At 40.5% G+C, this 16,163-nt stretch overlaps 1 protein-coding gene across 1 annotated transcript in view; it reads right to left on the bottom strand.

Annotated features, from left to right (window-relative positions):
* Window positions 1-15,787, bottom strand: part of LOC122780985 (neuroligin-1-like) — an 87,920-nt gene extending 72,133 nt beyond the window's left edge. The window contains exons 1-2 of the mRNA XM_044044455.1: window positions 15,165-15,787; window positions 13,742-13,801 (exon numbers count right to left, since the gene is read on the bottom strand). Coding sequence (XP_043900390.1) covers window positions 13,742-13,801; window positions 15,165-15,693 — 589 coding nt within the window. The 5' untranslated portion in view covers window positions 15,694-15,787. The remainder of the gene's footprint in view (window positions 1-13,741; window positions 13,802-15,164) is intronic.
* Between the last annotated feature and the right edge of the window lie 376 nt (window positions 15,788-16,163).

The raw sequence follows: 16,163 nt of genomic DNA, 5'->3' as shown, positions 1-16,163 counted from the left end.
CATTCTTCTGTGTTTGTTAGTGCAGCACATAAATATTACAGATGAGACACTGGGTAGCAATTTGGAAAGAAGCTAATGACTTTTCATCTGCTCATGTGTGAGTAAACTGCAAACAGAGGAGGAAGGAGGAGACTGAAGGTGGACGAAGGAGTTTAACTCAAACATCTGCTCAGAGATTCTTCAGAACTCACTGGCTCAGAGAAAAGAGGACGTCTGAACTGCTGTTATACTAATGCTGAGGCTTAATTCACTCAAATTCACCGACGCACAAATAATGCATGGAGATTTTCCCGTGACTCGAAATGACATTTGAATTTGGAGGCGTCACAATTATAGCTATATTTATATAGCAGAGGATTCAAAGAGTCATACCTCTCATTTTACCTATATTGCTTTTGATAATCTTGTTCCTTAATTTTCTATCACATATGTTATTTTGATTTATGATCAAGAAAATGTTACATAGCCAATTTCTCAATATGGGCATCAATAAATGATTTGGATTCTGATTGGTCTCATGAGCCGATTGGATCACAATTATCATCTGAATCAATCAATTTGATTTATTTCCATGTTGCATCACTCCCTTAATTTTCCATATTAATGCACATGGCTACATTTGTCATCAATCAACATAATCTTCTTCTTTCGGCTTCTCCGATGATCCGCCACAGCCTCCATCTTGTCCTATCCCCTGTGTCCTCCTTCTGTTACACAAACTGTCCTCATGAGTCACATAAACATAGACTTTAATATGAATTGTCTTTGAAAACAAAACTAATGCTCCTGCAGTAACTCCATCGACTTTGACATTGTCAGTGTTCATGTTGCATCTTAGAAATTATTATTTTAATTTCAACACACTTTGATTTTTCCACACTATTATAACATGTGTTTGTTGACGCATAAGGACTTTTATGTACAACAGACCGATTATCGTGTTTTAAAAGGCCACAGTGACCTTGACCACCCACATCTACGCAGCTAATCTGTCACTCGAAGTGAACATTCGTCCCAAGGATTTTGTAGAGGCATTGGTACAATAACACATTAACAATGCAAAAGGTCACAGTGACATTCAACCAGCAAATCTTAATCCGTGTGAACATTTGACTCCCTCAATGTCTTCCTGAGACATTATTTTAACTGTGTTTTGCGACCTTGACCATTGTCCAAGGTCCAATTCAAAATTTGGACCAAAATTTAAATGTCTTCCAAGCGAGGGCTGGGTATCGAATTCAGTACTCTTTGTCCTCTGCATCACCTCATATCGAGAATGTGTTGCCATTCAATATCAGATTTCATCAGCTTCAGTCAACCAATAAACATGCGGCTTTCTCTTTGACCAAGAACTAACGATGCTTGTGATTTGCTGTCTCGGTTTCGCGCGTGGGAAGTTACGACCAGAAATGGAGCACTAAATAATCAACACAACAAATCTTATGTGGTCAAAGACTTTTGCACAGCACATATGTTGAAAAGTTAAATAATAATATTAAAAAAAGAAGAAAATGTTTGACTGCAACGACTGTGCTGGCTAAAACGTAACAAATGTAAAGTACTTTTTGTTAAAACTGATTTAAGAAAATTGGTATCCATAAAAGTATCATTAGGTCCAGATAGTAATACCATATAGAAAATGTTCTTGATATATTGTGTGGGAAGGACTGATGATCAAGAACATGACGCGTCCATTCACTGGGTTGAACGTACTAGAGGACAAAACACAGAGACGTTTATCTTTACGCAAACAGCACATTCAAGTACCTGTCACGTTTACATGGAAACTGAAAGACAAAAAAAGTCACCAGAGACAAAGAATATTCCAAGGTCTTTGCTGTCCAAGGTCACGTTTGGACAACATCCCAAGACAGCAAAGGCCATCGACACCCGGGAACCCGACCGTAACACTGCTGCAGTCTGAGCCAAACAAAGTATGTGTTCACAACTGGTTAGATATTTAGTATTCTGATTACCAGCTCCCTGCTTTTGTCCTCGTCTCATTACCAAACCAAGGTGACACCAAGTCTAACACACGCGCCATCTGGCCCGCCACCATCTTGTCCACTGACTTTCTCATGCACAACACACAACCACACACTGTGATGTTAAACACACTCACAAAGAAAAATCAAACACACACACTTTAGTCTACGTTCTTGCTAAATACATGGGACTGGACATACGGAGGAAGCCTAAAATATCTGCACATTACTGTAAATTATTATTATTATTATTTTTTTATATCTTATAACAACACTGCTGGTCTGTCCAAAGACATGCAAGTCATTTGTACACTCTAAATTGCCCATGTGAGTGAATAGTTGTGTGTGTCTATATGTTGGCCCTGCAATGGTCTGCGACCTGTACCCTGCCTTTTACCCTTTTATCAGCTGGGATTGGCACCAGCAGCCCTGCGACCCTCATGTGGAGGCTGAAGCGGCTGAGGATGGATGGATGGGACAACACTGCTGGTTTAAAACAAAGTTAAAACTGTGACATTTATCCGTCGCCTCACTGTAAAAACCTTAACATGGCTGTGCCAACAAGGCCCGTAAAGCACAGGACAGCGATAGTCGCCCATATGTAGCTATGGGGATATTAGACCTGGGCAAGTGGCCAGAGTTTTAACATACACCTTGCTCTATTCCTACATACCTAATTTAACATCACAGCATAATTAAATGGACTTGGCAGCTTCTAACAGCAGCTTTCATAGTCCCCTGTACGAGAATAGAGCTTGTTGGGGGGGACACACACAGAGAATCCAACAACACTGTCTCACAGAAATGATGTTCCCACACAACTGAACCGAGTGTTTCCTCCTACATTCATTCAGCACAGTGGTGCTTAATAATCTAGCAGCAGTGGAACACAACTGCTAACACTTCACCAATCATTAATATCAAAGTGTCACTAGTGATTATCACTCATAACCTGCATGTGTGTGGAGTTATTACACATGAAACTCAGATCAGAACCCAGAACAGCTTTCTTCCACCTGCGGAACGTTATGAACATGAGAAACATTTTGTTCTTACAGGACGCTGAAACACTAGTTCATGCTTTTGTTACATCTAGATTAGATCAGTGTAACTCCTGATTATCAGCATGTTCCAACAAGTCTGTTAAAACCCTTCAGTTCATTCAAAATGCTGCAGCATGAGTTCTGAGGGGAACTAGAAAGAGAGACCACATGACTTCAGTGTTAGCCTCTCTACACTGGATCCCCGTGCAGTTTAGAATTCAATTCAAAAATCCTCCTCCTCACGTACAAAGCACTTAATAATCAGGCCCCTTCAAACCTGAAAGAACTAGTTTTACCTTATCACCCTTACAGATCACTTCAGTCCCAAAATACAGGTTTACTTGTCTTGTCCTTTCTCGCCCCCCTTTCTGTCCCCCACTTTTCCTTTCCCCCCAACCAGTCCAGGCAGATGCTGCACATCTTTCAGTCTGGTTCTGTCAGAGATTTATTCTTTTGTTAAAAGGGAGTTTTTTATCTCCACTGATGTCTAGTGATTGCTCATTGTGTGAATTGTTGTGTTTCTCTGCTCTCCATGATGCTGTCTATATGTACAGAGCCTTGAGATTGAGATAATATACAGTATTTTATGATTATACCATCCCTGTATATATATATATATATATATATACAAATAAAACGAGTATATTTTCCTCAGCTCCACTCTGATCATATACCCTGGTATTCCTCCAAGAACCACCAGAGTTCGAGAACCACGGCTCTAGTTTAATGAAAATATAAAAACTAAGTAAAGGGAGCATATGTGAAATGCACCCAGTGGTTGTTGTTGTCCTGAATGCACCACTGCACTCGACTTCATCTGTTTTGTCTTGTCACATCACTTCAGTATGTTTATTGTGTCAAAAGTGCTTTTCTGAGACGAAGCACAACTTGCAGCTACAGCTACAAGGACCTGATGAAAAAATCTTATAATTGTGAATCATTAGCATGCACAATGAGAAACAGCTAAAGAGAATGTTGGACGAAATATTCTCCTGCCTCCTATTAGTTTCATCAAAAGACTGAAAGTAAATCTACTTAAGTGTGAAAATGATTTTAAATGTGTGCATCATTACTGTCTTCTTTGTATTTATCGTATTTCATCAAATAAACATACCATTACACGGCAATTTCCACTGTTTTCAATTATTTTTAATTAACAGTTTTGTATTTTTATGTAAAATATTGAGAATATAATGTAATGTAATGTAATATAATAAAGGGATATACTCTCTAGAAATGAGACCTCTTATGTTGTACAAATACAACGGCACACTCTTGGGTGTTTCGTCATCGTTAATTCTGACCCAGTAACATCTAAAATGATGCTTACCCCTCTGCAGAGGTTTTCCCTACTGTATATATACCCAGGACACCAAGATTATTCACGTACAGCTCAGAGATAAAAAATGAAGAGAAATGGTGCCGGTGACGGCCACCAATGATGACAGAGGTCATAGTTCAGCAAGCGTTAGAAACGTTTGCTTTAATGGAGGTCATTTTGAGATCAATTACATTTTATTTATTCCTATTTATTAATAGCAATGGGGCTGCACAACAGGAAAGAAATGATATTATTATACAATAAACTGTACTGTGGGTGTTAGTGAGGGAGAGTGTAACACAATGCATAAATAAAAGTGAGTCTCAGCCAGGTCTTGTTGAACTAAAAAGATGGCAGCAGTCTACATCAGCACACTAGGAATTAACATGCTTAACTAAATATGTAATTTGACTTTTAGTAGCGTTGCCACCAAATCTTCATCGCTGGTGTTTTCCCCCCGATCCTCCTCATAGTTTGAAGATATCCTGCCATCTGCCAGCTACGTTGGGAGCTGCTCTTGTTATCAAAATTAAACAGATCAAGAGCAGATGTTGTTGGTTTCACAAAGTATTATAACAAACCACCTCATACTGGAGCTGAGTGAGACCTCATCTTTGAAATGAGTCATGGAATGGCGAAATGTGCGGGTTACATTTGAAAGAAACCGCACAGAATTCGCAGCATTGATCTGATTGACCTTACTCAACAGACGGACAATGCTTAAAGCAGAACGATGCAGGAGTTTAACCCTAATTTAACATTATTGCGAGGAGCGGAGGGGGCTGTATCCACTCTGTCTACCGTCTGTTTGCGGAAAACCAGCCTTGCAAGATCAGGGCCACTGACCCGCAGTCCTGTGAAGGACCAAAAATAGCTTTGTTCATATGGTTCTAGACAATAAAATATGTATGGGAGGAGCTCCGTGGAGTAAAAACAATATACTGTGCGTCCCTTTTTTTTATTTAATTAACAATAATTTTATTTTTAATTAATCTCCCTCCGTCTTCTCTTCTGATATAGTTTTTAATTCAATGTGTAATTTATTTTTTTGTACGGCTGAAATACTTTTCTGATTTATACTGCAACAGAAAAATCCAGCAGTATAATGAACAGAACAAGAGTGTGGTACAAGAGGAACGAGGTAAGAATTCATTGGGTAACCTCATTCCCGTCCCCCTGACATTGTTTCCGGCGGTTAGTTAACAGATGCCGCTCCATCACAGCTCCACGCACAGCTCTACTCTATGGCCATTTTGGAAAAGGCTTCCTATTAATAATCACTCAGAATGAAATGGAAACAATGGGAGAAAGCTGTTGCTTTCCACCACGCCGTCTATGTGCGGAGTTCACAATACGCGGTGTGTGAAATATGCATGAGGCTAAATGTGTCCCCGCCACAGCTGCAACGCCACATTGCTACAGAATAGAGGGTGGAGGGTAAAAAAAAAAAAGATTCATTATTTTTCCTTCCTTTTATTTTTTTTTGCTGAGATGAATCTTAGAAATGGGGCAACGTTATGACATTTGTATCCATGACGACTTTTGTGCAGTTGCAGTTGCTGACATTTGTGAAAATAATGTGCGTTGGCTTTGAGCCGACAGCTCAGAATGTCCTTCATTTAATATTGAGAAAAAGGAATAAGCCGCTTATTTATGTATTGTAATGCAAGAGTCATGAATATGTATAAGCAGCTATCAATGCTTTCACCTTGAGTGTGTGTGTGTGTAACTATTTTGAAAATGAAAAGGTTGGAAAACAAGGTCACACTCTTACTTGGACCAGGTTACAATCAGCTCATCAGAAACTCTGGCTCACACGCACGTGCACACACACACATGCACGCACACACACACACACACACACACACACACACACACCTACAGGCACCGTGAAAGAATAAGAATATGATTGTGTTCCTCCTCTTCCTCTGATGGGCTCAGACCCTGACCCAGTCGATTAATCCATTATTCAGTCTAAACTGCGATGAATACTGAGTCACGTATGCGTCACATCCATACATTCACCCTCTCATCCAAAAATGGTCTTTTTCTGCTTTAAAATGTCAAAGTGCTGCAAAATCAAGCCTTCAGTATCTTGTCTTTAACACATCCACGGTTCATGACTTCTCCTTTGGGGCGAAATAAAACATGAGAGTGATTTAATAGTTTGAACTGGTGGCATCTTTTAAAAGTCTTGTTACAGAATTATGACTGGTGCTTTTATTAGCAACTGTGGCTAAAAGTCACTATAAAATCCAAAAGGGATTTTTTTACTTCTGTTCATGTGGGATTAGTGTTAATGCTACACAAGGCTCTAAAATCAAATTAGACTGTACTGTTATTGTTATTATTATTATTAATAATAACTTAATGGGACAATATAAAAAGACAATAAATAAAGATTGAGATCTATACAGATACTGTATGTATACTATTATGACATTAATCTCACAGATATAGCATTTTAAAAGGGTTGCATTGTATTGTGTTGCATTTCTATGAATTGTTTTTGTCTTCATTTTACTGGAGTCAGTAATAAAGTCTTAATTGAATTTGGATTTTTCTGACACTTATTGTAATTTTGATTTGATTAGAGTTTTAATTTAACTGGAGTTCCTGTTCAAAATGATGTATAAATAGGACTGAAACATGATGGAAGATTACAATGTGACACGCCATCAAAAAAACAGTTCCAATGAAGGTCGTGAATTAAAAGACACAACTTGCTTCCAGCAAATATGAATTAGAATTCCATACAGACCTCTGCTGTGTTCTATGCTGTAGGTTAAATCAACAACAAATGAAAATCCCTGCTATAAAAAGGACCTTGCTGTAAACACTGAAATACTTATGTCATTCCTTTATGGTGCAACTTTAATAAATTGCAGCCTTGCAGCGATTTTGATTTAAAAATGATTAATTGTTCAGCACTAATATAAAAAAAATACCGTATTTGACCCCAATTTGATGTTTTCTCGCCGTTTCTCCATCTTTGGTTCAGTATCAACTCAAATGACTGAGTCTGCCTTGAGCTCTGTGAGCAAGGCTCTGACAGGACATCAACCTGACACACTCCTGCCCGACACAGTCCACACACACACACACACACAGAGCACAGAGCACAGAGAAGTTAAAGCTGTGAGTGGAGGTGACAGAACTTCTCGAGGGAGACCCAAACACAACAAGGGCCGTGCCTGTTCCTGCCTTCCATTTCCTCCACTCTTTGTTGTGTGGACGTGTGTGTCTGTGCTGCCTCCCACAGGATCCGCCTTCAATGACTACAAAACTGGGACAAAGCCCAAGGAACAGGAAAGAAAAAGACACAAATGAGAGGGAAAGTGGGATGTGGTCAGGAGAAGAGGTCAGGATGGACACTGAGGTCGGGATGGAGGCTAAACTGTGCAGATGGGGATGTAAAGGAAGAGACGCAGAGAGAAGAAAAGGATGAGGGAGACCGGGAAGATATCAAGAGGAGAGAAACTGAAAGATTCTGTTAAATTGCATCCTCCATTTTGAGGATATGCGCTTCCACAATGGAGCTCTTCTCTGAACCCTCCCCCCCCTGGAGATGGGAAACGGCACACAGCCATTTCAGAAAATGTTCACTACTGTTTGAGACATTAAACGACGTTCATGTGAGCTGAGAATAGATCTACAGGTTGTTGTTGTTGTTGTTGTTGTTGTTGTTTTTAAAGCACAGAGCTTCATTCAACATAAAAGCTGCTGTCTTAACAGTGTCAGACCAACGTTTCCATGAAAAGGTTTGGGGGTAAAAACTGACAAACAGAGCAGCTGGAGCTTTGTTATCTTACAGTATAGAGGTCGCCACTGTCTGTTTAATCTGAGCTGGAGCACGTCCACATTCTACTCAGTCTAATGAGAGGAGGGATGCTTCTAACCTAAGGGGCCATTTACATGTAGCGTCTGTGAATTCATTCATGCATTCGACTAAAAACACAAAAAAACAAAAAAAAGGCAATAAATTATCAGTACTGCGTTTTCCTCAAAGCAGCTCTGTCGCCACGTCTCTGTGCATCCTCTCCTTCACCGACTGATTCAGGAGCTGGTGACGAACAAATGAACAAAGATCAGTTTGAATGACTTCTCTGGCCCGAGTATCAAAAGCACATGCTTGAAAGCGCTTGCTGCATTCCAAAAGAAAGTTGAGCTACCAAACAAAAAATACCTAAAAATAAGCAGGTGAGTTTGCAAAGGCTGCGTGTGTTACATCACAGTAGAGTGACAACATGGCAACAGTAGGGTATTATGGTAATACCGTCCTATTTCAAATTAAATGTCCAGCTTTATACTTTGAATTGTATAAGAAAATAATATTAGATGAAATGAGAATTACTATGTGCTACCATTAGTGAAAATGTGTGTGAATCAAATTTGATAATCATCAGAGTTTAAATTCATCCTCCCTCATGTCCCACACACGTGTTTCCATTATTAATATTATGACCAAGCTTTTGTAAAAAACATCTTAACGTTACCACAGTATTACAAAAGGTTCACCATACTGCTACCTTACTAATATAATATCACATTGTTTCTGTACTGCAACGTAAAATACTTTATTTGTTGTTTTTTTTTTAGCTCTGGTCACATGACACGTGATGACGGGTTATAATAAATCAGTGATGTAAACTTTATCCGAATGCAGAATATTTTACTGGTGGTTGCACTAGATGAGATTAAGGCTCCAGTTAAATGAGTCAGGCTCACAAACTGCAGGCGGATTTAAAACGTGGTTGTTGTCGGAAGCTTGAAGCAATCAACGCTTCTATTCATAGACATGTGTGTCACAAATTTATAAGTTTCTAATCTGGTCACAAACTGCTATAGTAAAAAAGAAAGAACTGCTAAAGTTCAGTTTATTTATCTGATGTTATTATTCAAAGTATAATCATTTGTGTCACATGAACTCTCCTTCACCTTCTCACACATTTCTTCTGCTTCAGCTTGGATTTTCTTGTTACCCATAATGCCTTGTGACAGCCTGCAGAGCAGGGACATGAGCATGACTGCAGTTCCCTGTGGGTTTTGGTGCAGGCTGTGATGACAAACGAAGAAAAGTAGCAAGAAGCAGAGACAATGGATCCAAACGAGCAGCAGCTACAACAGGATGTTTCCATACCATAAAACAGGAGCCACTGTTCCACGTGTTGAGAACCATTTTTACTTTTGGATAAAGAGCAAAAACCTTTCACATGTGAATGTATTCTCTGATAGAGCAACTGCCACAATCATATTACGTGTTTTTTGTTGTCTTATGTTGATCTAGCATTGTTTGTATGCTGCGTTACACTCTCAGACCTGAGTGAGGGAGTGTTTGTGTGTATACAGCAGCAGTGCAGGAGCGGGCGGTGTCAAGAAGCTTTTATCCTGTCAAACTGAGCAGTACAATTCACTCCTGAAACACAGAGAGTCATGTGGAGCAGATTGCACCGTGTGAACTAATTTGACAATGGTTTGAATCTAACATACATGTGTTTATGTCTTAAAGTTACAAACTACAATCTTAAAGCATGCGAGGTCTGGAAAACAAGACGTCACCAACAGCAAACAGTCTCTGCTCGTGACTCCAGATGAGTTCGAGGTGGCATGAAGCTGAAGGTGTCGTCTACAATGTCACAAGGAAAAGTGAGAAGATATTAAAGGATTTCTTTTTCCAATTACACATTTCAACGATATTCTGCCTGGCCACTATGGTTTGTGGTTTGATTCCTGGTGCAGTACAACTCTCACAGCTGTCACACATGAATAATCTTTACTCTGAAAAAGCATACATTTGCTCTTCTAATACATCCAAAGGAACCAAAAGCCATGTTTATTTAACAATGTTTTACGATAAAAGAAGTAGCCTGTTGCTCATTTATGTCTTTGGTTTTTTTAATGAAGCTTAATCAATTCTAAAGCTGAAAGTGCAGGCTGCACAGTGCTATCATTTTAATATTGATAATATCACAGGACACAACAAGGTCCTGCTTGTGCTTTTTTGCCTCCCCTATTTTTGAATTTCTTTTATTTTTTTCTGTGAGCTGTCATCCATGATGAGTGAACTTCGACTGCATTTACTTCAATTTTCAAAATGAATAGTGAATGTGCGCTGCAGGGTGAGTGATGACCAACTGCAGAGTCACTGCCTCTGATCTCATTACCTAGACCACTATCCCTGCATGTGACAACTTAATGACCACACTCCATCCACGACACATCAAAACACTGCTTTTAACCACAGAAGACTGAGGTGAACCAGCATGACACAAGATGGAGCAACAAGCATCAGTCCCACAGCTTCTCTGTCCCGCTTTGACTAGTTTTTGTCCTTCTTTCTCTCTAATGTCACTCCATGTCTGTCCTAATTTCACTGTCCTTCATCGCTGTCCCGTCTCCTCTCGCCCCCTTTTCACTTTGGTTCTGTTTCTAGGCACAATAATAAAAGCTCTGCTCATCTTGTGTGGGCTGGATTTGGTCAGCATCTGAATTAATGTGAAGGCGTTTATTTTAATGTCCCGGTGTGAATGTGGGGGTCACCAAATGCAGTGACACCTGTTGTACTAGGTCCACAACATGTACGTAGAAATATCTACTCATAACTGTTCAGTTTTAATGATTTATTTGTTATATGGAGCAAAGAAATTAGAAAATATTCACATTCAAGAATGAAAAAGATTATAAAAAAATACTGAAACGATGAGTTGATAATCAAAATAGTTGATAATTATAAAAATAAAGAAATAATTTCAATTGTTTGTCTTTGTTTTATTGCTTCTGAGTTTAGCTTATACTCCATTCTCACTGGTCAAACCTGACGGATTCTGGGTTAAAACAGCTTTTTTGACTCTAAACACTAATTCAAAGGTCTACTGTAGTTAAAACACAAATGCTCCATCAAAATGTGGGAATGATCTATGATTTATGGAAATAGGTCTAGGTCTAGATAGGTCAGCTTCTGGGTCTGGATCAAGACTCTGGTTGACCTCTAAGTTACCTCTGCTTTAAACAAAGCTTTTAGATTTAGCTTTTAGATATTAAAAGTTCCCTCATGTGTGAGCTACTTAAAAAAAGACGGACTTGATATACTGATATACTATAAAGATATACTTCCTCCAATCCATCGCAGTTACCAAATGAGGTCTCTCTCTCTCTCACACACACACACCTAACCATGAAATTAACCTGTCACTCAACAGACTCTGTCCACTCCCTCCACGCACCGCCAACCGCACACTGAGCTGCAGCGTCACTCACAGTGACTGACGTCCTGAAAGTATCACAGAAATAAAGGAAAGCTCCAGAGTGAATGAGTCACTATCCCTGGGAATCTTTGATTTGATTCTATTTTTACTGTTCCAACATGTTTTCACGTTGCTTTTACATTGTGCTAGGTTTTTTTTATTTTGTTTTTTACTGTGTTATCTTCTACATCAGGGGTCAGTAAGTCAATTTGGCCTCGGGACAATATTTTTCTCAGCAACTGAATACTAAGCAGTTTTAAGCCTTTTATTCTAATGTAAATCATTCCATATTGTACAACAATGGCAAATTTAAGAGAAGCGTGCAGATGTTACTCGTGTCTTAAGACAGCTCTTTGCATGGGCCATGATTTTGTTTTTTTCTGAATAAATGCTCTATAAAAATATCAGACAATTGACAATTGCATGAACATCAGGATTCTAACTTTTCTAATTTGACTTCCTTAAATTATACTACTATTATAATTGCTATTATTATAATAAGTACTATTACTAAGAAAAGAACATACTATATATGTTTGCATCTAACCGATATGCCAGTAACTAGGCTCAGTAAAGAAAGTTTACATGAAATGAACTAAATTAAATGAATCAAATAAGTTAACATTACGTGTAAAGTGACTCAGTCACATTAGGGTAATTGTGATTACCCTAATTATTCTACAGCGTGTCCTTTAGAGCTGCAACAATCAATCGATTAGTGATAATTGTATCAAACCTTCAACTGAATCTTTTTGGCAATAAAATATATTCTGCCAACATTTTCACACTGACCTCTCCGGCCTGATGCAACAAACACAACTCACACACAGAAAATATTCCACATTATTATTCATTTACTTTATGTACACTTTAATTACCCGTGGCTTGCTGCATAATGCTTAATCAAGTGTTTGCTGTGGGAGGCCTGCATGTAAAGCCAGAGAGAGAGAGAGAGAGGGTTGTCCTGAAGAGTCAATTCATTTTCACCCAACACGCAGCCGATGGGATGGAAACTAAAACGAAAAGTGAAGCAGGCTCAAGTGGAACAAAGCCGCACATTTACCACATTTTCCTTTATGCATTACGGTTTGTTTTTTCCATAGAATTTAAAACAATATTGTTTGGGTCTTGGCTTTAGATCGACTAATCTCCATGCACTTGCACTTGTGTGTAAAGCCTGTATAATCTCCCTTTATAAACACATTTCTTTAGTGTATAATGTAAAGAAGAGGAGTGACCATACGTGTGTGTGTGTGTGTGTGTGTGTGTATATATAGCAGCAGGGATGTGCACTATGTGATAATACAGTATATACTGCAGCCAAGGTTAAGCACGCTACATCTTACTCTCTTACTCTCTCCAACACACGCACGCACACACACACACACAGCTGAGAGACAGGGAGGAAAAGGAGGAGGAGGAGGAGGAAGAAGAAGAAGACATTATCTTGATGAAACAACGTTTGATACAGAACCCGAGCCAAACTGAACACAGCTCTGCGTTCTTTAAATGGAGATTACACAGTGAGGGTTCACCCTGAGCATACGGCTACACTCGTGTGTGTGTGTGTGTGTGTGTGTGTGTGTGTGTGTGTGTGTGTGTGTGTGTGTGTGTCTAATCTAATAAATGTGCTGTTATCTCCTCGCACATCAACCACCATTACTGCACGCCGACCCCACACCTGGCATCCAATCAAATCGCCCAAACTGACTGAGCCAATGAGAGGACCCACTCCACCACACCCCACCCGACTTCACAGGGTCTACAAATCACATGGCTGACTCAGGGTTTCAGTGTGTTGCTGTTGCTCACTGCAGGATTCCAAATGGACCTTACCGAGACTGACAAATATGAAAAGGTCATTCCTCCTCTGCTCACTTCCACGATATTAAGTCAGTGATTGACTCGGTGTGACAGTCTGCAAAGTAGGAAAATACTTTGCTTTTTAAAATGAAATTTGCTTCCAGGTAGCATTTTTAACTTCCCTGTCTCTTGAATTTAACTTTTTGAAAAACCTGCAGACGCCCCGAGTCAGGACCTGAATAATTTGTAGACCTTGATCTCTTGATTGTCTCCTTTTTCTAGGGCTGTTTCTTTTCTTTCTTTCTTTTTTCACTGTGACATTGTATAGGTTCAGATCATACATACCTCCTTGTCTACATATTTTCTTTCCCGGTTTCCTGGCACATTCCTTGGATATTCTTTTGACTGTAAATGAATAGAAGACTAAAGAATAACATGGAGCCCCTGGACACGCAGCACACACAACACACACATCACATCACACTCGCACCCAAAAGCTGATTGACTGGAAGAAAAAAAACTTGAAGAGGAGGCAAAGAGAGAAATAAAGACAGAAGGAAACAATGAATTGCAGCAGCTCAATCAGCACAGCATTCAGACGATCAGTCAACCAGCCAGTCGTTCAGCCAGTCAGCCAAATCAATCAGCAATGATCATGACAACGACTGTCTTGTTTAATGAACTGCAGCCATTGTGGCAAAGCACAATAGGCTGTGATGAGCTAGGAGAGGTGATGAGGGAGTGAGGAGTCTGCAGAGGGCAACTAATGTGATGGAGAGAAGGAGAAGGAATCAAAGGAGCAACAAGGACGATGGATGGATGATTTTTTGCATTTTTCTTGGTGCAAGTAGGGTATTTTATGTAGGGTATTTTTTCCACCCTTCATGGATAGGTTAACAAACAATTCAGTTAATTGTTAAAAATAAAATGTTCTTTAAAATGTAAACATTAGTGGCACATCACTGCCGCTTGTGTGATGCGTTTGTTAAGTTAGGCTGCAGAGAAATGCTCTCTCTGATGACACAGATGAATAACCTGAAGAAACATGGTGCATTTGCTCCCCACAAGTGAACAGGGTTCACATCCAGAGGAGATTCTTTTTTTCTTTTTTAAAATCATGTTCTGTGCCGTTTGATGCATTTGAAAACTAGTGATCCACAAGCTGTAGCGTCATCACTGTAGCTGCCCTGGCTTCTGCACGAGCCATGGCTCAATAACCCGATAAAAGTGCAGTTTAGGACTTCATATGTCCCAGGCTAATGTGCGCCCTCTACAGGTATAAATCATAACTACAGGGTACGTGAGGTCCGGAGAAATGACACACAAATGAGAGGAAATAGATATTGTCAGTTAATTCTTAGTCACTTAGACGGTTAGTTGCTGGTAAGAATTACTTGCTAATGATTTATCATTACCATCCTTAACGGATGTGCAGTATGTATGGATGGACGGATGGACAGATGGATGCCACCACACTTCCTGACCACTCTGTCAATCGTAATCCCACACTCACACATTCATGTACATAAAGCAGTGTCATGCACATTAAACATGCACAAGGTCATGCTTTCCCTCAACAGATAAGACGGACAAATGGACAGACAGACGGACGGACGGACAGACAGACAGCAATCCACCCTCACATTAATAAAACACACCCCAACAACTCTTCTGTCAACCAGAAGGTTGTGGGTTTGATTCCCCATTACCCTCGTGCCCCACTAGAACCCATGACCCTCCTGCCCTGGGCCCCTTCAGGCTAACTCACCATCCTCAGTGGGGACATAGATGTTAAGATAGAGGCAGTCCTCGCTCTGGTCTTGGACGTATGTGGACACGACATCAATGCTGTTGGTGAACCAGACGGGTAGCATCACATCTGGCAGGCGTCCCTCCACGATGCTCTGAGGACACACCGGGGCAAAGTGTGTGGCGTTACGGATTTCAGGCCAAGGCACCGGCGGCTCCGGTGGCTGGAAGCGGCGCTCGCCAGTGGGAGGAGCCGCATACGGGACGCCGAGAAACTGCACCACAGGACCCAGGATCTCATTGTTGAGCTCCTTTTTGATGCCGCGCAGCTTACCGTAGACAGTGGTAACCACGGGGTCGCTCTCGTCGAGTTTCTGAGCCGACACCTGCAGCAGCAGCAGCAGCGGCAGCAGCAGTCCCAGCCATATTACAGAGCATCCCCGACCGGCCCGTACAGGACCTTCAAATCCAACACATCCCATTCCCCCGCACTTCGCAGTCTGAAATCGGCGGCACCCGGTCCTCGAATGGTGCCTCCACCAGGACATAGCTGCGACTCTCTGGCTCACCGCGTCCTCTTTCTCGTACTTTCCCAGTAAAAAAAAAGATCCTTGTTTTCTTTTTCTTACTTACGCCATTTGATAAGAAAAAAAAACACAAATGCAAAGTCACATTCACACAAAGGCATAAGTCAGCAGGGTGGACGAGGGTGGTGATCGCTAATTATCCCTTTTAAAATCCGGGCAGTGAAAACCATCGGGCAGGGATGTAGCAGCCATCAGTTTCCTCCAGCATGAAAAATATTCCTCTCAATCAGGGAAAATATTCCTCACAAATGTTCCGTCAACAACCTCCGCAGTGAGGGAGAAGACGGTAGAGATGTCATCATGTCAAGTGCCACTATCTCAGCGATGGGATGACGATGGTTTCCACCCAGGCCATGTGGAGCAGTGGTCGTAGTGTTTACACTTGAAGAGGCACCGTCCACTTTAAAGTCTGTCCCCTGCAACACAGAAAA

The sequence above is a fragment of the Solea senegalensis genome, linkage group LG14 (genome assembly GCF_019176455.1).
Source record: "Solea senegalensis isolate Sse05_10M linkage group LG14, IFAPA_SoseM_1, whole genome shotgun sequence".
NCBI classification, from domain to species: domain Eukaryota; kingdom Metazoa; phylum Chordata; class Actinopteri; order Pleuronectiformes; family Soleidae; genus Solea; species Solea senegalensis.
Note: the sequence above shows the minus strand (reverse complement) of the source record. Positions and strands in the feature narration are given on the sequence as shown.